The sequence below is a fragment of the Agelaius tricolor genome, unplaced genomic scaffold, assembly GCF_023055355.1.
Source record: "Agelaius tricolor isolate 1412-34295 unplaced genomic scaffold, bAgeTri1.0.p SCAF_5, whole genome shotgun sequence".
NCBI lineage: Eukaryota > Metazoa > Chordata > Aves > Passeriformes > Icteridae > Agelaius > Agelaius tricolor.
Genome location: NW_027269265.1, coordinates 10,687,198 through 10,711,572, shown reverse-complemented (window position 1 = coordinate 10,711,572; position 24,375 = coordinate 10,687,198). Strand labels below are relative to the sequence as shown.

The 24,375-nt window shown below is 48.2% G+C and overlaps 1 protein-coding gene across 1 annotated transcript; it reads left to right on the top strand.

Annotated features, from left to right (window-relative positions):
• The first annotated feature begins 455 nt into the window (after positions 1 to 455).
• On the top strand, positions 456 to 23,160 carry LBHD2 (LBH domain containing 2). The gene is made up of 5 exons (XM_071426390.1): positions 456 to 647; positions 9,908 to 10,009; positions 15,164 to 15,254; positions 18,595 to 18,799; positions 19,902 to 23,160. Exons 3-5 carry the CDS (start codon positions 15,165 to 15,167, stop codon positions 19,976 to 19,978), a joined length of 372 nt encoding a protein of 123 aa, XP_071282491.1. The 5' UTR covers positions 456 to 647; positions 9,908 to 10,009; position 15,164; the 3' UTR covers positions 19,979 to 23,160.
• The last annotated feature ends 1,215 nt before the right edge of the window (positions 23,161 to 24,375 follow it).

Sequence of the window (24,375 nt, the reverse complement as noted above, 5' to 3'; positions counted from 1 at the left end):
TGGCAGGGGGGAGCCCCTTACCACAGCCCTGGCACAGACTGCCTGCCAGCCCCAGCTCCGCAGCCTCTCGGGACAAGAGCGGTCCCTGCCACGGGTCGGGGATGCAGACGGGAAACTCACTTCGGTGTGGAGCACCCGCCCCCCGCAAAAAAATAATCCCTCCAAAAAGAACCCCAAAAAGTTTGTGCTTTCCGCATTCGGCGTTTTCTCATCAAGGACTGCTGCAGGGCGGGCTCTGGACACCCGTGAGCAAAGCAAGGGGAGAGGGGGAACTGCTCCGGGGGAGTGACCCCTCCGGGCCCTCCGTCCCGCGCCTGGCGCGCCGTGTGACCCCGGCACCGTGCGGGGGTCGGGGCTGGGTGAGGCCGTGCGGTCCCACACGTGTCCGCGGACAGCGTCCCCTCCCCGCGGGGCGGCCGGGCCGGGCCGGGCCGTGCCTGCGTGCCGCCCCGCCGGCGCTGCCGGGGGAGTGGTTTCCCCGCGCTGGCGGCGGCGGGGCCGGTCTGCGGGCGGGGAGGTGCCGCGGCGGCGGTGCCAGCGCCCGGCCCGGGAGGATGCGGACGCGCTGACGGAGCTGCCGGCTCCCCTCTGCCGCCGTGCATGGGCGGCGGGCGGCTGCCGCCTGCCTCGCCTCGCCTGCCGCGCCGGTGAGCCGGGCAGGGGTCTCCGCCGGGCCCGGGGGGTGCGGAGAGGGGGAGAGCGGCCACCTGTGAGTGCCCCGCTCGCAGCCCCGCCGCGGCCGGGAGCGGCTCCCCGGGACCCGGGCAGCGCGCCCGTGGCGGAGCCGGCGACCGGAGCTGGGCGTAGGGGCGGCGGGTCGGGTGTGTGCGGGTCCGTGCCGGGCGGGTCCGTGCTCGGCGAGTCGGGTCGGTGCCGTGCGGGTGGGTGCGGTGCAGGTCGGGTCGGTGCCGTGCGGGTCGGGTGTGTGCAGGTCTGTGTGGTGCGGGTCGGGTCGGGTCGGGTCGGTACCGTACGGATCAATGCGGTGCAGGTCTGTGCGGTGCGGATCAGTGCCGTGCGAGTCAGTGCGGTGCAGGTCGGGTCGGGTCGGGTCGGTGCCGTGCGGGGCGGGTGTGTGCAGGTCGGTGTGGTGCGGTGCGGTGCCGTGCGGGTCGGTACCGTGCGGGTCGGTGCAGTGCGGGTCGGGTCTGTGCGGGGCACGGGAGCCCCGAGTGCGGTGCCGCGGCTCGGAGCGCTGCGGGGCCGTGCGGGGCGGGTCAGCAGCGGGGAGCGCGGAGCGGGGAGAAGCGCTCCAGTCCCACGGGCGGCCGCGGGGTAACGGGGAGAGAGGGAGAGGCGGAACGCGCGCCTCTGCCGCGGCTTGTTTCTCCACATGCTTGTTTGTTCGAGTTAAGGGTGTTACGGAGAATTCACTGAGAAAAAGGATTCTCGTTTACAAAAACACCACCCAACTCGTTCGGCAGCCGAAAGGGCTGTGTGAAGGAATCCTGATGAATGAGCACGGCGCTGAGGGAGTTGTTGGTTTGTGGGCTGCGATCGCCTCAGCTATTTGTTTATGCCTTTTTTTTTTTTTTCCAAGACAACTTTTGAGACGAGGAAGCGACTAACAAAGCACAAGTTTAAGACTATGCTTTTGCTTGCAGCCGAGCTGAAGTGAGCACTGAAATCCTGCGTTTCCCATCAGGTAGCAAATAGCACACATACGATTACTTTTAGAGAATGAAAGAACCTACTTTGCTCTGTAAATGAGGACTATGTTTCACTCAGAGCAACGGGTGAGAGTATTTTCCATCTGCCAAATGAACATACCACAGAAATTTTCTTTTCATCTGGGACAGAGCCGTGTTTGTGCATCTCTGAATATGGCTACAGTCATGGAGGGCAGTTGGGTTAGCCTGGACGTAGCATTAACCCCTCCATTAACGTAGCATTAACCACAATAAGCAATGCACAGAGAGAAATTTGTTTCCATTAGTCTTTTCCTGACTGAGATCTTTACTGCAGTTGTACAGTCAGTACAGCAATGAAGCGCTTCAGGCTGTGGGTTCACATCTTACTGAAGGATCCAGGGTTGGTGTTCACACCTGCCCTGCAGCCTGCCTGGCTCACAGCACAATGCCTCCTTATGAGGAGCCTGTGAAGGAAGGTGAAGCGGGGAAATTCTGCCTACGCACAACTAGGTTCAAGCCAGTGTTTTCCTTCTCTTAGTTTTAATGAGCAACAAATTTTTTGCCCAGAAAAGAATCCAGCTCACAGCTCAGGATTTGGATAATTAATACGCCATTTAAAAAACATGTTTGCAGAGTCAACATTATGATTACAAAGAGAAAACAAGCAAACAGGGAATAACTTGACCCGGTTTTGTCACTTTCCCATTCTAGCCTGACAATTTGTCAATCAGGTGGAATTTCCTCCAATGTCTTTGGTACACTGCTTTAGCAGAAGAAATAATATGCAAATATAGTTACTACTTTCCCTCCCTTCTCACAATGATCTCTTTGTATTAAGCAACAGGCTTTTGCATAGATCAGGTACCAACCCCAGAGTGTCTCAGGCTCTCTCATTTCTGAAATTATGCCCCTGTGTTTGAGCCTATTTAACCATTTCTATTTAGGAGAAGTTGGTCAGAGAAGCCTTGATCCTATGCCATTCAAGGCAGGAAGAGCTCTGCCAGGACTCCAAGGAGACCAGTATCTGCCTCAGACACAGCCCTTCCTTTTGGTTCTTAAACATGCACATTCTTTGGAAAATTCTGTGAAATAATCAATTTCGTGAATTTTCAGTCTTCAAGGGAAGGCTTTATTGCAAACCCCAGAAAAGCTGCCAACCAATAACATCCAGCTAGAATGAAGTAGACTGATTGATACCAACAGGTCCTTAAAATCTCATCTCAGTCTTTGTCCCTCTTTGATTGCAATTCTTCAGGGTCTGGGACCACCCCTCCTTCATGGTCTGGGGAGAACATGACCAGTCTGCATGCAGAGCAGATGCCAGTGCTGGAAGAAGCTGTGGTCCAGCAGGACAATCCCCTTCTCTCATCAGTGTGCATTGACTGATCCCACAGTGTTCTACCCCCTAGTGCCCATGTCCCCATAGGACTAGGAGAAAATAGTCAAGTCCTGCTCCTCCATTGAGACCACTGCAGCTTGTGTAAGATGTAGCCTGAATTTTCATCTAAGTTCAGTCTCTGACATGCACACACATAAACTGCCTCTGTGCAAATACTTAGTAGAACTCTAGATTCAGAAGGTGAATGTTAATTGGTTGGCAGGAAGACTCAAAGTCTTGTTAATGCATATCTGCTTTCAGTGTTAATGACTCATTAAAAAAAGCCACGCTGATTTTTTGGTTTTTAGTGATTTCTTTTTTTTTAGATGTGTGTTGTCCTCACCCTCCATCTTCCCCATTCTTACTGTAGTAGGACATAGTGTTCTCATATCCTCCATCTTGGGCTAGGGCAGCTTCCCATGCTTGGAAATTCAATTGAGGTGATGGAGTTTTAATTTGTGGACAAAACCAGCTGCATCTCTGGTGTTAGGTTGTGATATCGTGACACCTGTGGTTGTGCTGGTAATTGCCAAGAAGGAATATTAATAGCCACTTAATTGTCTTTGTTCTCTTAGGAGTCTCTGGTGGGTTTTTGTTTGCTTGTTTTTATAAAATCTTACCACTTTTTCTTTGTTTGCCTTACCTAAATGCTCAATATTATATCAGGTTATAACACTGATAGCGCTGTATTCTAATTTTCCCAAAGCTACCAGGAAATAACTAATTTGTCTCTTAAGTAAATACTTTTCTATCTGACTGCACCTAACCTCTTACCCTACTGTGTTGCCTAGAAATGAGCCCAGTGATAGACTATCCAGAGTATTCTTTCACGGTGCCAAAAAGACATCAAACATTTTGCAACCCATTTCCCATGACATTTCCATCTGAGAATCATGTACTCTATGTTGATGCTCTAAGATGTTTTTCCCCCACTCCCTTGCTTGAATTCAGAACTATCCAAAAATACCTAGGGGAATGGTAGAAAGAAGCACAGGAAGCCAATTTTAATCTGTCACTGATTCCCATGGGTGCTGCAAGGTGAGGGACAACTGTGGCGTGAAATATTAGGGATGAGAGAATCTTCATCTTCCAGAGCAGATCCCAGAAACAAAACCATTTCCTTCTAAAAGCCTTTAGTAAGGATTAGTCTGAGTTAAAATGAACAATATAGTTATATGTAATGTGCTGGCTTTGTAAAATTGTGGGAAATTAAAGCCTATGCAAAGTCATGCTGCTCAATACAGGTGTTTCTGATCCCAAAAGCAAGTTCTCAGATGAGAGTATTTGCACAGCAAGTAACAGAAGAGATACCTCTAAAACATTTAACAGCTTGTTGAGGCTTATCTCTAATTTTGATGGGGTGTTTTCCTAATGAGCTCCTCTCACATCAATTAGCTGCCGAATCTGATGTTAAAAAAATAAATCCAAACTTTCTCTTGGCACACAGTTCCATGAGGGCTCTGTGGAGATTTCCACGATGTCAAGGTCTACCAGCAGTCAGAGGAGCTGGCTTAGTCATTCTTCCCATCTGCTCTACCTCTTCCTCCCTCCGCTGCTCTGCACATGCTTCCTGGCTGGCTGCTCCCAATCCCCAGCTCCGAGCATCCTGTCTGGCTGCCCCCCACCCCTCCTGCCATACCTATCCCCTGTGGCATCTTCCATGAGGAAGCTCAGGTAGTTCAGTGCTGAGATCAAAGAGATGAAATAAATGAGCTGCTTTAAAGCAGCCAGGGGAAAAGAAAAAGCAAAAGGAAGAATCCACCAAGGAAGCACCCATAGCCAGCAGCATAGCAAAAATAATTTGAAAAAAAATTAGAGTTGAATCATCCCCAAATCATGAGTTTGCTTTAAAAATTGTGATAGTTAAACACAGGAACATTTTAGTTCTTTCTACTTCTTCTTTGACCATTTATGAATCTAGTTTTTATGCCAAGAGGGCCAGCAGAAGCTTGGGCAGCTACAGCAAGCTGGAAGTTGAGGTTTGTGTGTAGCCATGGCGCTCCAGGATCCAGGGATGTCAGAAGAACAGTGGCTCCCCAAAGGCTCATTGTGCAACACCAGGAGGCGAGGAGGCTGAGTTAGATTCATCTGCCAGCACTGGCCCTTTGCAAGCCTATGTTTTTAGTGTTGGGAGTCCACAGATGAGTGTCTGAGAAATTCCCGAGGGTGATCCTTACCCCAGTAGTTTCTTTGGAGCAGGAACGGTAAAAACTGCAGCTCACCACAAAGTTAGTGGTGAGAGGCAGCACGGTCTGGAAATAGCAGCCTCCTACCCCTTTTCTCTCTCCCAAACTACGTGCTGTGTCTCATGCTGAAATGCATCAGCTCCTCCACTTCGAGAGCCGTTTCATCTCGCTGCTTCCTGAGAGAGATCGACATCTTCTGCGGAGCACACGCTGCCGGGGAGAGGAAGGCAGCTTTGGCCTGCGGAGAGCAGAACTCAAGTACTGCGTGGGTGGCCGAAGACAAGAGCTTCTGAAACGAGGGAACAGAACAGATCTCTAATCTCCAGACTCTGACACATATCGCACTTCTCTCAGTTGCTTAGGAAAGAGATTTGCATCCAAAAAGAAGTGGGAGGTTTAAATAGGAGTTCATACATTTATCTTCTGCGGTCCATGCGGTGATTTACATTTTGCTAGTCCCATGGAATCCACAACACTTCATGAAGTGCATTCATTATAAACGTGCAACCAGGGGAAGCAAAGACTCTGTCCAAGTTCCTACCTGCAGTATCCAAAAGCTGAGCTGAGGTGCAGTCAGGGCAACAAGGCTGTGGGGTGTCACTGATGTAAGTGCTTGTTTTGGGTTGTACCGAGATGCTGAAGTCGCTGTCCCACTCTGGTAGAGCACTGGGCATGGTCCTGCCTGTGGATGGCCCAGGCCACCTGGGTCATTCTCAGCTATAGTTCCATCCTCCTAGGACTAACAAAAGACTGAGATATGGAGGAATTGGATCTACAGAAGCAGCTGGCCATGGAAAATGGGAACTGGCATTCCTTGCAGGGACGTGCACCTTCTTGTACCATGTGAGCAGCCCATGGCTTCATCCACCACAGCTGCAGCTCTGTCATGGAGTGCCCACTCCTCCACATTGGCTGAACTGGCAGCCTGCTCTGCTGCAGCAGAGTGGCCTGAATAAGGCACCCTTTCTTCTTCTGGGTGGAAAAACCTCCTTTGACCTGTTTGTTTATTGGGACTTGCTGAGCAGGGTTTCCTGTGACCCATTGAAATTTTCCACTCTGCAGAATGCAAGCAGCAGAGCATTGCTTCTCCCACCTCTCGCCATTCTTATGCACTGCCTGTCCCAATTCTCCTTGTAATCAATAGCAGGGGTTTCTTTTTGTAGCACACACAAAGGCTTGAGTCCTTGAATGAAGACAAGTTTGCATTTGTCAGGGGCTATGGTGGGGTGAGGTGGGAGGTGGGGTGGCTGCTAAAGGCTGAGCTCCTGGTTTGTTTGTGGCATGTCTGAATCAGTGGGAGCTGTGTTTGTGCTGTGATTGCACCCAGAGCTCTGTCCTGGTGCACCTTGGGGGTGTCCATCCAGCACAATTTAAGTACAGGGCTGGAAAAGCCCTTGGGATTGACCCATTGAAATAAGGAGGGGAGGGCTTCTGTTTCTGCCATGCCAGAAAAATGATAGATTTGCAAGTGGAGTTCAAGGCCAATTTCTGCCTCATATCTAGGCTTTGTTAGAAGGTGCACCTTCAATGTGGTATTGTTAGGCTGTTATCATAATATTTCCATGAGTGCTCGGTGGGAAATGATTACTTTGGGAAGCCTGAGAAGGGAAGAGGGTGTCCTGCAGTCCCTGCTAATCTAGCAGCAGCCCTGGCATCCTGAGGTCAGGTCTCACTTTGCCACCCAGTTGTCTCCAGCACTGGGGCAGCTGAGGGAGAAGGGGTAATGTTCCAGAGTAGGAGGAATCTCTAAATAGAAGTGCCCTGATTTTGGAGGTGCTGCTGCCTGTGGGAGAAAAGTTTGGGGCTCGGAGCCTCTGAGACATGCTCCTTTATCAAGTGGGCTGCTAGGATTGCAGCCTGTGGCCCAGTTCCTGTTTCTGTTTTAAAGCACACTTGCTTTAAAAACATCTACTTTGCAATTCACAGTGGATTTATCCCAAGGAGAGGACTCTGCTGCTGTGCCTGGTGGAGTCCTCTGCGCCCATGGAGAGCAGACTCAGGAGAAACAGCCAGGCTGGGCTTCCCATACACTGCAGCTGACCAGAGCTGCTGCCCAATATCCCACGTCTGCTCTCCCATGGGTGGTGAGACCACCCCACTGGGACAGGCTGTAGAAGTTCCAAAAATGCAGTTTGTTCCAGATGCTTTCCAGAGACAAGAGAGAAGCCCAGAGAGCACCTTTTCAGTGCCTAGACTTGTGACCCATGCCAGCAGCACAGGTAGAGATTCATCCCCTTGTGTGAGCTGAGGGCCCTGGCTCTGGGCAGAGAGGCACCACTGAAGCATTCTTTTGTCTCACTGGTGAAAAACTTGGAACATCTCAGGACTTCCTTGCTTGATGCTACAGCTCATAAAGAGGCAAGACATGAGCAGCTCATTGGAGTAATACCTAAATTAATTGCTCTTTGCTGGGAGGTATAGCCAGGCTCTGCAAGCCCAGATGAGGGGTGGCCAAGGCAGTACCACTGGTCTTGGAGACTTGGGACTTGACTCAGTTCCTCTTAATGACAGCATAGCTGTGTGGGTGCTCCTGCAGCCAGAGAAGATGTTAGTTATCAACTTGAGGCAAAGGAGGGCAAGTTATTCTGGCAGCAGAAGATGGGTGGGTTGGAAGAGGGTGCATTGAGCAAATGGGCTCCAGGCTGGAAAGCAGCAAAGGTGGGTAGAAGTATGGGACAAGAAAAGATAACCAGAGAAAGGCTTTTCTTGGGTAATTTCCAGATGGTTTCCTTTGCAGTAAAAGCCCTTTGCAAGGTCTCAGTAGCTGTGCCTTGTTTCTAAAAGATTAGGCAGTATCACAGAAGGAAGGGGTTTAGTTTATGTTTGTCAGCCACAGAAGGTAATCACATCTATTAGGCAGGTGAAGTGAGTATTTTTTCTTCAGAGAATAAATGCATTCTGGTAGTTCTGTACTGGAACTGGAAACGCTGAACTCTACAACAGTCTTGACTAGGAAGAAGATTTTCTGGTTTTAAGTATGGCTGTGATACTGGGAGAAGGGACATTTTCCATGCTGAGGTCCTGAAGTGAACTTTTTTTTTTAATTACAGGTTCCAAGTAGCTGAGCAACAGGGGCTGACATCCCCTGTCCAACACTGCATGCACCATAGGACAGAGTTGCCCAAAACACCAGAGAGGGGATTGGGCTTGGGTCAGTTAAATCCAGAAGTCCTTTGCTGAGACTGGAAAGCAATGGATGTGGGTTTAATTAATTCAGTCCTGCATGGGTCCTTGTATACCACTAACCAGTCATCTGAAGATAACTCTGAATAGAAAGTGGCCTGGCTTGGATTCCAAACAGTGACCATGTGGTGCCTGGTTCCTTATCTCCTACACCCTTTTGTCTCTCACTGGCAATGTAATAATTACTCTGTGTAATAATTGTTCTTATTACATTCAGTCTTTTTTGAAGGAGACATTGAAGATAGACAAATTCAAGTTGAATTTTCATAGGTTTAATAGCAGCAGCTTTGTAATGGGTAGTGGGATAAAAATCTTCCCAGAGCATTGGATAGCATGGTATCAGATGCTCCCTTGTTTTTATGAGACAAACATTGAGTGTAGTCACAAATTTTTAAGGGACAAAACATTATCCTCCCTGATGTTGGTTTGGTCATTGGTTAGGAAGGAGAATTGCCAGACAAGAATTAAACCTTCTGGATTGAATCCTGGGGATAGAGAAGTGATTTCCTGCTTCCCTAATTTTCAATAAGCATGGCCTGTGGCACGAGAAGAAACTCCAGAATGCAATACACAATTTTCCCTCTGTCACTGTTTTTGAATAAAATCAGTGTGCAGTTAATCCAGTGTAATAAATCTTGGTAGGAAGGCTTCCAGAGCAGGTAGATTTGTTTAATCATTTGGGCTGGAATCCAAACCACTGGAGGATATAAAATATATATACTAGTGCCATTCACTTCACTGAAAACACCATTTTCCCATCCAAGGAAATAGCTGTGGCTGGCATGAATATATATTTGGAAAGCTGTAGAGCTAAACAAATTTCTCAGAAAATCATCTCTGGCCTAGATACTGACTATATTTACGCACTGTAACTCCTGAGGCTCATCAGCTAAGGCTTTCTGACAGAGAAGTCATCAGAAATCAGTGATTCACTCTTTGAAATGGTGGGATCCTCACTCCTGCTCAGTAGGCTCCCTGTCTTGATACCAGTCAACATATTACCTTCAAATTGGAGTAGATATTTAAAAAAGTCACTCCCCCTGTGACTTCCAAAAGAACTGTGCAGTAATGCAATGTTAATGGATCCTTCTTTGAGCATATGTTGTCTTCTTTGTGTATTGATCAGTAGAACTGTCTCTCACTAAGCAAACTCATCCTGCCAAATAAGGGAATACATTTTTTATTTTCCAATTTTCCAACTATCCATACAATTTCTGTATGGGAGGATTTCAGAGTGTCCCAGTTTCAGCAGTTTTTGTGTAACTCAGACTAAGGAATAAGGTTTAGCATCACACAGAGTCGGATTGTGAGGTGTTTCAGTTAGCTTTAGGTGCCTTTGGTACATTACTTGCCTCAGTAATTCACAAGGTGCTCTATGAAGATCAAATCCCACCTCGCACAGAAAATGGTACAGACCTTCACAGTGGGGCTTTCTGCAGCAAGCTTTCAGCAGAACTCTTTCACACCAGTGCCTGCCAGCGTTGTCCCTCTGGTCACCAGCTCTGACTCTGTTCTGTTGTCTCTTCCAGGCACTTCTAGGGTTTGACTGAGTCTGCACCACACTCCCTCAGCAGTGCAGGTGCCTGCAGCAAGGACAGTTTTTGGAAGTGACACCGTGGATGTGATTGAAGGTAACGTGCTCTCTTCTCTCACTGCCCTGTACTTGCTGCTTATCCTCCACAGAGCCTCCTGCTCTGGCTGGCATCCTCTTTGCTGCCTGTCCTGGCTGGGGAGGGAGAGCAGGATCAGGCCTCAGTTCATTGCATGGCTGAGAATCCCCCAGATTGATCCCTGCTTCAGGTAACAGCTCTCCCTAACCATGTCTCAGCTTGTCCCAGAAAATGTGTTTGTGCCCCTGTCCTTAAGGAAATACTTCCTTGCATCACATGACCTGCCTATCTTCCATGAGTGCTGCAAACTTTTGAGTCCTGAACCTGGTCTGCATTCAGATACTGTTTTTTCCCCATGAATTTCACAGGTCAGTTTTGCCCTCTGTTCAAAACCTAAAATAAAAGTGTGTGCATTGTTTCTGAGGCCTTTCCCATGGGAGGTGGTTTACCACTTGTCAGGCTAAATATTGCTCTGTATGTTACTGACCTTGTTAGTGCCATCACAGGCAGCAGAAAGTGATCTGTGCTTTTGCTCCATGCCCCTGGAAGAAGATCAGCATAGTGTGGTCCTGGGACTGTAGCACTTTAGCACTGCATTTAAGATAATCTTCTCTAAATGTAGTTTTGTCACAGAAATGCAAGAACAGATTTCACTTCCCCCTCCCTTCCCCACTGGTATATTTATGCTTAATTAAAACTAGGGGAAGTAATGTATCTCTTAATTCACTGACACAAGAATTTTAAGGTTCAGAGCAGATGACTCATCCACCAGAACAGAATTTATCCTTTGTTTGTAAATGCTATTTATTGCCTTGTTTTGCATCACTATGGCTACTGTATGTCATTGGTGATACCAGCATCTACCATACATAAAATGAATGCAAGACTGAATTGAAGAGCTGTAGTTCTTATAATTGTTTGAATCAGCCACTTTTCTGTTGTATGTCAGTCAGTACATCTCACGTAAAAGCAACGCTAAAAGTGGCTTAATATTTTCCATCAACACTGGCTGAAAAGCAAAAAATTGTCCCGTGCATAAATGTTATCACAGTTTGAAAAGCCCTAAGCAGCATCACCAAGCCTGTTGCTAAGTTTATATGGCTTTATAAACAACTCAGTGATGTCCTACAGGTGATTTTGAAGTTTCAGTGAACTGATTTGCAGTGACATTCTCAATTATTTTACATCTAGTTACGTTTCCTGTTAAAGAGCTAGTTAAGCTCGTTAGAAACATGACTGCTTTCACAGCCCATATAGATCCTTCTGCTTTCCTTCACTGTTTCAAAGTGAAGACTGGGAATAATTAATCTATTCCAGTTAAAGCCTAATTATTTTGGCAATTGCATGGCCCCATGTTCTATTCTGAAACACATCAAGTACAATCACTTCTGCTGTCCTATTCAATCAAAGCCTTAAGTTGCACAGATTTTCTGAAATGGCCTGGGCTTCAACAGCTTGGGAGCTGATTCACTGAGGCATCTGCTGTAACACTGGCAGGACTGTCACCATTTTTCTAGCCCAAATCATTTGTCTTTGTCATTTACAAATAATCTGCAGGGTATAATGTGGTCTTAGGGAAGCACGGAGCCCATTATTGCTCAATAATAGAATTTCGTGAGGTCTTAACATCTTTGAGTTCATATGACACATTGACAGTGCATGTGTGGATGTATAGCTCGAATTTCCCATGGAATGAGGACAGAGAAGTATTTAAACATTTGCAATGTATTGAATGGCTGCTAAAATAAACCAGCCAGCTCTGAGTGACAGCAGGAGTCTGCTGCTGGCTAGCAGGGACCAACCCCCAGGACACACAGCAGTGGGCATGGCTTTTCTGGGGTTGCCAAGACTAAGACTTCATAAATACTGACCCCACGCAAAGCCTCCAAGATTATTTCCATCTAGACACACACTTTCTCATTTCCTTTTCCCTGCAATCCAGGACAGCTGGGCTTAGGGTGCTGAACCCCAAAAACGGTGCCAAGAGAAAGCTGTTCATCTTGGGCATGCTCAGAGTGGTGAGCCCAGTGCTCCTCCCGGCTCACAGCTGGCTCTGGCTACCACAGGGTGTGAAAGCCCTGCAGAGCAGCTCTTCCCAAAGAGCCAGGCTGGGAGAGCATGGTCCTGCTATTGCCTAGTGTGGTCATTTCCAGAGGGGCAGCAGGAGGGGTGAAAAGGCCCCTCTGGGAGCAAGGAAGAGACTGGGGCCAGAGTGGGGAAAAAAGGCAAGGATGGAATGATCACTAGGGGTGATCAGAGGGAGGTGATACCAGAGGAAGTGCTACTTTCCTTTTGGTCCAAGGGCACATCTCTGTTGAGTGCTGTCTAAGGTGGCAGGAACAGCTGTGAGCAGGGCCCGCAGTTATCACTGCTGGGAGAGGTCTCCCATTTCCAGGTTGCTGCTCCCTCAGTGCTGTTGTCCATAGGTGCCCAATGGTATGGCCTGCTGGATGCTCCAGGTATAAAAGCATGTGTCCAGAAAACCTATATATTGTACTGATGGGGTGTTTGTGCTGTCTCTGGGGAGTGGTACAGGTCCAAGCAAGGGCTGGGAGCTCAAAACCCTCTTCCTAGCAGGCAGAATCTGTCCCTCTTTTACTGTCCCACAGTTCTGGGAGGATTCAGGCTGTGTAAGTTGCAGGGTGATCGGATCCAGAGTTTGGTTCAGCCTTTTGCTGGGTTTCAGAGCCTGGTTGTACTTTCCTGTTTCATGCATGCACCAGGAAGTGTGTGAATTAATTCAGTGTTGGTTGGGTCCAAGGCTGACCCTTCAGGGCTTTTCCCTATGTTGATGAATGTCTACAGACTTGGGTCCTGGTCCACAGCAGAGCTCAAGTGTCCCACAGTTCTGTCATGCTTTTTCTTAAATGTGATGCAGTGGGAGTGAAAGTCTCTGCACTATCATGCCGCTCCGTGCTTCAGCTAATTAAAGTCATTGTGAAGGGTCTTGTAGTAATTGCAGATATTGTAAAATTTAGTTCTGTCCAGTAATTGGTAATGTAAGCCTGAAACAAGTTACCCTTAAGATGTTGTAGTTGGCATTTCTCAGAAGGTGCAGCAGTTACAAAGAAGGCTTTTGTGTGTGCAGCAGGACCAGAATTAATGGCAGCATTTAGTCGTGCCTGAAGGAGTGTTTGCTGTGGCAGGTGGCAGGGCAGCCTGATGGATGGTGCCTACATTGTGTGTGCTGCAGGAGGCTCCAGCAGCCACCAACTGCACTACCTGATGAATGCCAGCTAAAGAGAGTGAAAGCCCCATGCCAAATCTCTCCAGGGCTGATGTATTAACATTTAAAATGAACATGGCCCCTTCAGCTCAGAGTGGCTCTGTTTGCCCCTACACACTTAATATGCATTCTGGAGATTTCGGGCATCCTCAGATATTTCAATGGAATGCTGTATTTATAAATGGCAAATGGAGGAAAATCCCAACGTGCAGCTGCCCAGGCATGGGCTGGATCGAGCTCTGCAGCGAGGGCTGTGATGGCTCTGGCTCTGCTCTGGCTCTGCTCTGGCTCTGCCTCTGCCTCTGGCTCTGTTCTGGCTCTGGCTCTGCTCTGGCTCTGGCTCTGGCTCTGCTCTGGCTCTGCTCTGGCTCTGGCTCTGGCTCTGCTCTGGCTCTGCTCTGGCTCTGGCTCTGCTCTGGCTCTGCTCTGGCTCTGGCTCTGCTCTGGCTCTGCTCTGGCTCTGGCTCTGGCTCTGGCTCTGCTCTGGCTCTGGCTCTGCTCTGGCTCTGGCTCTGGCTCTGTTCTGGCTCTGCCTCTGCTCAGGCTCTGGCTCTGGCTCTGCTCTGGCTCTGCTCTGGCTCTGCTCTGGCTCTGGCTCTGGCTCTGGCTCTGCTCTGGTTCTGGCTCTGTTCTGGCTCTGCTCTGGCTCTGGCTCTGACTCTGCTCTGGCTCGGCTCTGGCTCTGGCTCTGCTCTGGCTCTGCTCAGGCTCTGGCTCTGCTCTGTCTCTGGCTCTGCTCTGGCTCTCGCTCTGTTCTGGCTCTGGCTCTGGCTCTGGCTCTGGCTCTGGCTCTGCTCAGGCTCTGGCTCTGCTCTGTCTCTGGCTCTGCTCTGGCTCTCGCTCTGTTCTGGCTCTGGCTCTGGCTCTGCTCTGGCTCTGGCTCTGGCTCTGCTCAGGCTCTGGCTCTGCTCTGCCTCTGGCTCTGCTCTGCCTCTGGCTCTGCTCTGGCTCTGCTCTGGCTCTGGCTCTGGCTTTGGCTCTGCTCTGGCTCTGGCTCTGGCTCTGGCTCTGGCTCTGGCTCTGGCTCTGCTCTGGCTCTGTTCTGGCTCTGGCTCTGGCTCTGGCTCTGGCTCTGGCACTGGCTCTGGCTCTGGCTCTGCTCTGGCTCTGTTCTGGCTCTGGCTCTGGCTCTGCTCTGTCTCTGGCTCTGCTCTGGCTCTCGCTCTGTTCTGGCTCTGGCTCTGGCTCTGGCTCTGGCTCTGGCTCTGGCTCTGGCTCTGCTCTGGAATGCTGCCATGCCCAGCAGAACCAGGCCAGCTCCATGGCCAGCACCGCTGCCTGTGGTGCCAGGTGGCACAGAGTGATGCTCAATGAGCACATAGGCACCTTAGGTTCCTAAGTCCCTGATTTAAATGAGATTTAGGTGCCACACAGTCCCAGATGCATTTGGAAGTCCCACTCGACACCTCTCCAAACACTCAGGCGAGTAAAGACTGCTGAAAATCTGGTTCTTAGACACCAATACAGCTGGTGTGTCTGGAATTAACAGCTTAAAAAGAAGTGCTGGCTCATGACTAAATGGAAGAGACATCTGGAAGAGCAAATATTGAAGACATTACAAAGAATCAGAATAAGAATTTAATTCAAGGCTGATATTTCTACCAGTTACTTTTTTTGGTCGACAGATGCAATTTCTGAGCTCATATATCAGTAATAAACCGATTGCTGATAACACTGGAGGACTCCAGTTTCCAACTGATGCCTCTGGAACTCTGTGGGGGTCCTCTCTGCTGTTCCAGGGACAGCTGGGGTTGATGCCCTGCTCAGCATCACAACATGCAGCAGTTGCAGTTAGCTTGGAGGCCAAGGAAATTTTTTTTTGGACAGCCCAGGAAGGACAGTGTAACACAATTATTTTATCCAATATAAAAAGCCAATAATTTTTGTTAAATGAGTTGTGGGGCCAAAGCTCAGAGCTGAGGTGTCCCATCCTCTTTTACTATTCCCAGCATGACCGAGGTGATGAACACCCGCGAGCCGGTGATGGAGGAATTCGCGCTCGGCCAGACTCCTGAGGAGGAAGGAGGCCCTTCAAGCCAGGTAACTTCAGCAGAACTGAGAAGTGTCCTGAGTTGTTTGTCAAAAGCCATTTAATGCAGCCAATAACTGTCCTTAGAGTAGGTTTTGAATTGCAGAGTACTGCTGCCAGAAGAACAAGCCCTGCAATACATGTTTGATCCTACACAGGTTCTATTATTACAAGTTAAGAGTTGGGCTGAAGTGTTTAGTGGGCTGCCAGGTCTGCAGGGCACAGTGGCAGCAATGCCCAGATCCTGCAGGGATGCAGGCACAGAGGCTGTTTGTCACCAGGAGTTCAGATCTGAGCAACTACTGTGCGATGGAGGCATCCAGCCAGTACTGTGCCAAGCTTTTACACAGCCACCCTTGAAATGAACTGAGTTGCTTTAGGCTCAGAGGGAGCTCCCTTTTTAGAGCAGAGACCATTTGAAATGATTGGCTAATTCACAGAAATGGCTGTGGCATCACAGCAGCACCACTGGTCAGGGCCATTTGCTGGCAGGTGCAGGAGCATTTTGTGTGCCCAGGCAGTTCCACACTCCCACTCAAGCACCCACCCATGCTGTTCATTGCAGCAGGAGGGATCACGATGTCCCAAGCCCCCCTTGTGGCAGCCCCCACATCACAGTTTGTGCTCTGTGCTTGTGCTCATGACTCTGTGTCACTACCAGGGACCAACCACATAATGTGTCCTGGTGGACCTGAGCTGCCTCTCAACACAATGTGTAATGTTGGAAGCAGACTCAGAGGGCTACTCCAGGAGCAGCTTCTTGCAGGTGAAAATCTGGAATTTGGAAGCCAGGGAAGTCAGACCAGAAATTTGCAAATTCCTTTTGAATCACTTGTTCATGTGGTGAAAGGCTTTGTGCATTTAAAGAGCACATGGGCTTTGCTGTGCCTCAGAGGCTGCACAGGATGGATGCTGCTCACTCAAGGAGCACATTTTCAATACTCTTTTTCTTCTTCTTCACCAAGTTCCAGGTTTTCAGTGTTGTATTAGTGTATGCTGCCCAAACTCTGCCCCAGCCCTGACTTCACCTGTGTATGCAGGGCTGTTCTATGGTGTCTCTGATCACATGCCCCAGAGTTTTCCCCCAGCTCCTTTACCTTTCCCCTCTGGGAGAAGGTGTTACCACCCACATTTTAGTGACAGCCACCTGAGGCAAAAAAAAAAAAAAATCAAGAAGAAATGAGATGTAGCACAAACTCAGTGACTCAGTGGGAGAACTAGGTTCCTTCCAGCAACTTCCAAGCACTCTGTCCGGGAGACTGGTCCTTCTCTTCCTGCAGTCTCCTGCCCACTCATCACACGCTCCAGCTTCTGCAGAAAAACACAGCAAGGCCCAACAGGCAGCTCTGCTTCCTGCCAGTCCTGACTCATTCCTGGAGGGACATGGTAAATACTGGGCTCTGGTGGAAAAAAAATTATGTGGTTGATGTGAGAAAAGACCATATGAGAATGACACAAACAAAAATAGCCACAGCTGAGGCCACACAGGTGCCTTTCCTAAATTTTCTTGCAGCTGTAATAATCATTTCTCAGGCCATTTTTAGATCTTTCCGTGTCATTTCCTAAGGCTTCAGAAAGCAGATGAAAAAGGAGAATTTTTGTTGTATTGCATCGCCCATCCAGGGGCTGCCAGCAGGTTTGGGGATGGGGTGGCTCTCATGCAGCCTCTGCCACCCCAGCAGGCTGCACAGTAACTGGGGAAGGGGTCCCTGTCACCTGCCTGTGCAGCCACGGGAGGAAATGCAGCGATTTGCTCACAGTTTTATGGCTATTTTCTGCCAGCTGAGCCGTGAGGCTGAGGGAGCTGGGCTCCACTGTGGGTCTGCAGAGGAGGGCACTGCTGCTCAGCAGGTCTGTGAACCTGTCCTGCCCAAGGAGACCTTGTCTCATATTTGGTTTCCAGTCAAGACAGCTGCCATGGAAATGTCTTTCCAAATGATGAACAGCTCAGGAGAAGCCTGTGTCATGGGAAGTTGGGCAGCTCTTTTCTGATGGGCAGCATAAGCAGCATTGCTTGGTCAGGATGAGTTATAAACTGTGGGTGCAGCTCAGGGTGGCATCAGAAATGTTTGCCTTCAGTGATTCATGTGGTCGAATTCTACTGAATGCACTTTCTCACAAAAAAAAATTCCTAATTGTGTCTCATTGCATTAATATGCAATGTTTCTCACCTTAGTATAGATAGCAGAGACCCTGGTTCAGTGGTGAACATGCTGCAGATGTGTGGGGAGGTTCCCACCAGCCCAGAGCAAACCTGTGGCAGCCTCTGAAGTTAAACTGGGATCATTCTTGCTCTCAAGTCCTGGTTCAGTTCCTTCACATGCACCTTGATTTTATTGTTAGAAATGAAACACAATGAAATAAAATAAAAATAAAACTCAGCTAGCATGGAGAGATTTGTAGCTTGTTAGTTCAGGTATATGGAAGTTGGAGGATCCAAGAGAAAAGGTTTCAGTGAAGCAACAACAGAGTTTCTTATGGTAATGTTCTGGAGGAGCTGGAATGGTTTTTCCTCCAAAAAATCCCTAAAACAATCCACCAGAAACAAAACTATTCAAAACAAAGTACCCTGAGAGATTTAAGTGATCCAGCTATGTTGAAAACAGGAAAGCACTTTTATGTGTTACAATATCCTTCACTAAAAAGCTCTAGTTCAGCTTCAAGCTTTAACCACTGTGGAGTGTTTGATCTGCAGCTTCAATGTGACAAATGAAAATAAATAGCTGGCACAGTCCTCTGTGTAAAGATGTTCTCTGGGGCTACCTGTTTTGCATGAATGCATCATAGAATAGTGTTCCACATTGCAGAAAATAGCTCTGCATCGTGGTGGCTTCTTAATAAACTATCACTGCAAGAAAATGTGAATATTGTATCAGAGCAAAAGGACAGCAGCCAGAAGGGCTGCAGCAGCCATTTAGCTCAGCCTTACAGCAATGACCTTGGTGTCCCAAAACCCCACCAGAACTGAAACACAAGTGTTTGGCAGCATAACAAATTTTCTCTCCCAAGTCTCCATTTTCACTCTTCATGTCAGATCACACGAGTTCAGGCAATCATCTCCTCAACACACTGGCAAGCAAAGTGGGTTCTTTGCTTAAGAAAGGACAGCACATGCAGGGGGGAGTGTGCTGAGACTTGCAGCCTCTCTGCACTGTGCTTGGCCAGCAAGGAGCTGGGTTCAGCTGGTTTTGAAATCCTCCCTGTGCAGGGCTGTTGATCTGCACCAGCTGGAAGAGGATTTTTTAATGGACATGTGAGCGCGTGTCAAATGTAGAAAGGACATACTCTGCTTGCTCTGAATATACATCCCTGCACAAAGCTTTGATGGGCATCCCCCAAATGTGTCCCCAGGCCTTCCCAGACTCCCGTGAGAAGTACCCCAAGCTGTCCAAAAGGCTGCCTTCCATCGTGGTGGAGCCCACCGAGTCCGGGGAGGTGGAGAGCGGGGAGCTGCGCTGGCCTCCTGAGGACCTCAAGTCAGCGGAGGACAAAGGTCTTCATGGTGACCAAAGAGCTTGTGTCCAGCAGCAGCAGCAGCAGCAGATGGATCTGGAAGGTCTGAATGAGTAATTTTCATCCTTGTTCCCCATAGGAGAGTAGCTGTTTCAGACAGTGCTGTGCCCTGAAGTTAACAATGAGACAAACACTTGAAGGTGCCCAGAAAACATCTGCGCTGGAAGAGTCCTGTGGACTGAAAATTTTGCTGTAGATTTTGATCAGTGGTGTTTTCGTCTGCATCAGTCACTCACTTGGCCAACAGGCAGACAGTGCACTGCACAGGTCACTCTGGGGAGCAGTAATCCTGGTCAGTAGCCTGTATCTATCCCTGTCTCCTACCCCAGAAGTGAAATGTTTGATAGTTGCACGTTTTCAAAGCATCCTGGTGTCCCAGGAGTGTGTCAGTGCAGCAGGAACTCACAAATATGTACCCCTGGCTGGTAGTGTCACTGTGGGGTAAATACAGGTAAAGGTAAGACTTGTATAAGTGTAGCTTGCACAGGAAGTGCTCCGGTGAGAAACTGGCCTATTTATTTCCTTTTTTTTAATCTCAGTGCTGTCCTTTTCTCTTGTAGAGTGACCTGGTTTCCATTTCAGTGCACCAGCATTTGCCACCCAAACCCCCAGACACAGCAGCCAGGACAGGGTGCAAGATGCACCTTCCCTTCCCTTCAAAGGGGTGATGACAAAAGGTCTTGAAGTGTAAAATCACCTGCTATTGCAGTTGGCATTTCTGGGTGGTGACAACCACAGGGTTTGATCATTCACGAGTAAATATGAGCCAAATCTATTTCCTGACTTTCAGGTTATATATTGTGGTTTCTCTGTTGGTTCTGTGCCTTGATTTAGACTCATTATGTCTTCAGGCCTGACAACTTAATCAGATTTCCAAGACTGGGTGCCCTTCCCATGACAGTGGCTGTCCACAGGGGTCACCTCATCTCACTAATATCTTACCTGAGGTCTCAAGTTCCATGTAAAGTCAGACTGTGATGCACTCAGAATTCCTCACTCCAGGTTTAACTACTGGTTTGCAAGCACAGAAGATTTCTTGTATCAGGTCTGATCACCCTAACAGATTACCTGCCAGGTAGAGCAGGTAATCAAACAAGGCTGCACCTATATGGGGAAATAAGTGCTGATGAGCTGTTTCTTTGCAGATACTTTAGCACACCCAGCTCAAGATGTGGAAGACAGTACAGATACTCTGGAAAGCAGAACTGAAGAGAATGAGTAGGAACTCCATGGCCTCAGAAGTGAAACTTCATTGTGAATGTTGTTGGAAAGCTAACACACTCTGAAGACATGTCAAAGTAATCTGTATTTAAATCTGCAAGGGTTTTATTTAGTTAGTACCTGGTAAGAAGCATCTGGGCTTTAGAACTGTTCTTCTAACATTTTGATTTTCAGGCTGGGATTCATATTATTTGTTTAATTTCCCCTTGGGAAACAATGGCATGTGTTAGGAAATACAAGGCTGTCAAGGAAAAGATGCTCCTAATTTTAATTAGTGCATTTCATTGGTTTTATCTTTTTCAAGAAAGGCTGCTTTCAGGTGTCAACATCAGGAGACAAAGGGGTTGTGTTTCTACAGGAGGAATGTCTTAAATCTAAAACCTTTCTTTTTTAGCCATTTCAAACTAGCACTGTGATATTACGGACAATAGATGTAATATAACGTCACCAGTTGATTTTGTAACTTTTGTATAGAGATGCAAGGGCAAGGTTTGCCTCCGGGCTGCCGCCCTGGGGCAGCCCAGAGCAGTTCTCTCCCTTTGGCTAACCTGTGCATATTTGGATGAACCAGCCTTTCCTTAGCTGCCTTTTCAGCAAGGCTGATGCCTTTTGGAAGCGCTTTCTCGCTGTACCTTAACTGGTGGATGAGCTGGTCGCTGGTGTTTGTGGCTGAGGCTGTCTGTGGTGGGCTTGGTGAGGTGGATTGTGTGTCCATTCGCTCTTCAGGCCAGGCCCAGCTGTGGCGTGGTGTGCACTTCTCACCCTTAACATGGTGAGATGGCTCCTGCTTCCCCCAGGGCTGGCTTTGTCCCACCTCGTTATCAGAGATTGTTGTGACATTACTCCTTTGGTATGTTTGGTGTAGGTGCAGGGGCACAGGTACTCCTCCCTTGCCCTGAGCAGGGTGGTGGTAGGGGGTAGGTGGCAGGAGCTCCACAGCACATCCCAAACCTGTGCTCTGTTTTGCCTGGCTCCAGGTTTCCCCTGAGCCACCTGCAGTAGGAGGGGTGTGGTGGAAGGACAAATACCTGCCTCCCTCCTGGTTAGGTTGGCACTGCTGGCACGTGTGCCAAGGGGTGCCCTCCTCACCTGCAGCCAGGCCCCCTTGCTTTGGTGGCACTGTCACCTCCTGGAGCCCTGAGCTCACGGTGGGACAAGCTGTCTCTGGACACCTCTGCCCTCCAGTGGATTTTCCTTGGGAATTTGGGGGTCATTTTGACAGGAGTGAATCCGTTCCTGCACAGGGACCTCCCAGAGACTCCCTCCACTGTCCCAGGAGAAGCACCAGTCTCAGCCCAGAACACGACCTGTTGGATGGGCTGGTGGGGGTGGATACTGCCTGTACTCAGAGAGTTTGACTGTCAGTGATGAGTGTCCTGGAAGCTGCAAAGATGGCTTTTTCCATCTCTGCAGGGCTGGATGGGGTCTGTACTTCCAATTAATGTTGCATCCAGAAGAAGCTGCTTGCTGTAGGTGGAGTGAAATAATAGGATTTCTTCCAGCATTAACTCCTAAGTTGACTTCCAAGTGCTTTCTTTTCTCCAGTAATAATTTTCGCTAACAACAACTTTTAATTGTGTGATGGTTGATAAAATTTACTGGCCAGATGTATGAATAAGTTTTTACCTTCTTAGCAACCAAATTTAATATATTTACTTACAAAGAATTCTGTGCAATGAATGTTTATTACAAAGGAAAGAGACTATTTTACTTCAAAGCAACATTAATTTATGTACAAAACTATAGCTCATTATTTGGGGTGTTTGGGATCTACGACCCTTTTTATAAGCAGTGTAGTACAGTATAATGTGATACTTAAGTTAAACTTTGCTCTCTCAATCTATATAACAATCTGTTTTGCCTTCTTGATGTAGACTTTCTTGCCTACACTGTTAGAATTACTTTGTTGGGTGAGTGGGATTCTGGTCAGAGCACCAAATTTCACCAGAATAACTGAAGGTTTCAAGAGCACTTCCTAAATCTGGCTGCTGTCCCTGTCACCCCCCTCACTGGTGACAGTTTTCTGGTAAAGCCAATGAAGCCAGCAAAGCTGGAGCTCCGTGTTGGCCCAGGAGCAGTGAGGGGAGGGGTCCCCAGCTCAGACCCACCGTGGCAGGGGGAGAGCTGTGCTGGCGAGGCAGCCAGGCTGATGGGAGGTGCTCTTTAAATGCTGCTTTTGCATCGACTGTCAAGAAGTTTTACAAAGCTCTGGGGAGAAAACAACAGCAGTGACGACATATTTTTAGCTGTGTGATTTCCTTCCAATCTGCATCTGCCCAGCTCTGTGAGGAATGACGTTAGATGTATCACTTAATTTGCTTTTTGCTTTATAAAAGGAAAACCAGTTGTTTGAAACACTTCCCCCAATTTTCTGTGCTCTCTATCTGCTTTCAGACGCTCCCTCCCTTCCTGCTCTGGATGGCCCTTATCCTATTTCCACCTGAGGTCAATGGCACTTCCCTAAATATGTTTCCCAAAGAAACAACTAAATTCTACATACACCCTGAAAAAACGCCACACAGGCACCAGAACTTTTTTTCATCCTTGTACTTAAAGCTGCAGCTGGTATAGAAATCCCAGATTTCCTTCTTCCAGCCTAATTACTCCTCTCTTTCCTTTCCCCTCTTTTGTGCTGCTCCCCTGAAGTATTTTACCTGAAGCAAATGGTTGCTTCAAAATAAAGCTTTCTCCTAAAGCTGTGTGGCCTCAGTTTAAGAACCGTGCAAAGCCAAACTCCTCCTCCCATTTTTATTTTTCTGACCATGGGCCAGAGGCCCTAAAACAGGAAAGCAAGATAGAGAGAAAATTGTTTTATACAAACAAACCCTATTTATTCAACTTGCAGGTCTATGAATGTCCACTTACTTTGTCTGTGTGCAAGTGTTGTCTCTCTAATAAACTCAATAGTTGTTTTGTATTTTTTTCTGGATTAAAAGCTTTGTAGAAACTAAAAAGAAAAAAAAAAAGACATTCAGTCATATTTTTCTAGTCTAGCTTGTAGAATATTTAATGTAGTGCAGAAAGGAAGTTTTATGGAGTAAGACATTGTTGAACTTTGCTCTATTTCAGTTCTTTCTAATTTTGTAAAATGCCACCTGTACATAATACTCGACTAATGTATGTCCTGTAGATGTATTTCACCATTTAGCCTATTAAATGCCTATACTGAACTGATTGGAAGAAGCAGTGTATCCATAGTATCTTTGTTTAAACATGGAAAGGGTTAGAGGTGGTGGTGCATGTCCTACCACTAACACAGGGAATGAAGCCCACTCTAGGGCTGCCTTTGCTCCATGGCATGCAAATCCTCACCCAGGCCCTCCAAACCACATACTCCTGCACAGACAAACTCAGATTTACATCAGGGACAGCTGCTGTAGCCATCTCTTCTTCAATCCCTTCCCTGAGCAGGCAGCTCAACACTCCCTGCTCCTGTTTGAGGATTTGCTCTCTGCCCTGCTCACCCTGCTGGTGCCCTGCCTTGCTGTGCTACCAGTGAGCCATTGGCTCATCTCCATTCACCTTTCTATGCTATGCACATTTTTAATGTTTTCTGGAAAGGCAATTGTGGAGCCCAGCAGGAACTCACATTACTGGAAACCTACACCCTGTGCAAAGAGAGCAGGGTCATGTAGCAGAGAAGATGAGAGGCAGAGATAGTCTGCTAGTGAACAACCAATTTTTTCCCAAAACATCAAATTTCCAGAAAACAAAGGATCAGATAACTGGAGGGGGAAGCTGTGTCTTACTTACCCAGCTCACAGCAGCTGCTGCTCTCTGAGATGGGTAAATCCCATGGCAAAGGCATTGCTCCAGGTCAAAGGCAGTTCCCTGCCACTGCAGGGCTGTGCCTGCTGGGCAGTGCTTGCATGGCCAGGGGAATTTGCTGTATCCCAGGATGGGGCAGTGAGCCAGCTTTGGCACTGCTGGCACACCTGATGCTTAGTGTTACTCAGCACTGGAGTTTCCATGCACCATGCATGGAAAATCTCATGTCCAGGCATACATTACTGCAAGGGTGGGATGGCAGAGGCACTGACACTGCTGGCTGCTCACCTCCCTTGGAGCTGTCCTGCTGTCTGGGCTCTTGCTGCGTGGTGTGCAGGCACAAAGGATGCAACAGGTGCTACCTGAGGGCTCCAGGGGATGCAATTTCAACTGCTGCTGATTTTATGTTGCTGTGAGATCTGTGCAGAGTCCTGGCTGTTTTCTTTCCTTGAGCCTGAAGGCAGGGGGAGTGTATCAGTAATGAATTAAAAAGGACGAGTGTGGGAACACTGTCACCTTTCTTCTAACATTTGTATTTTCAACTTGTATCCACTGGATCTGCAGGTTATCCCATTGACCTGGGACATTTTAATTTATTTTTAATCAGACATCGGCTTAGCATTTTTCTTT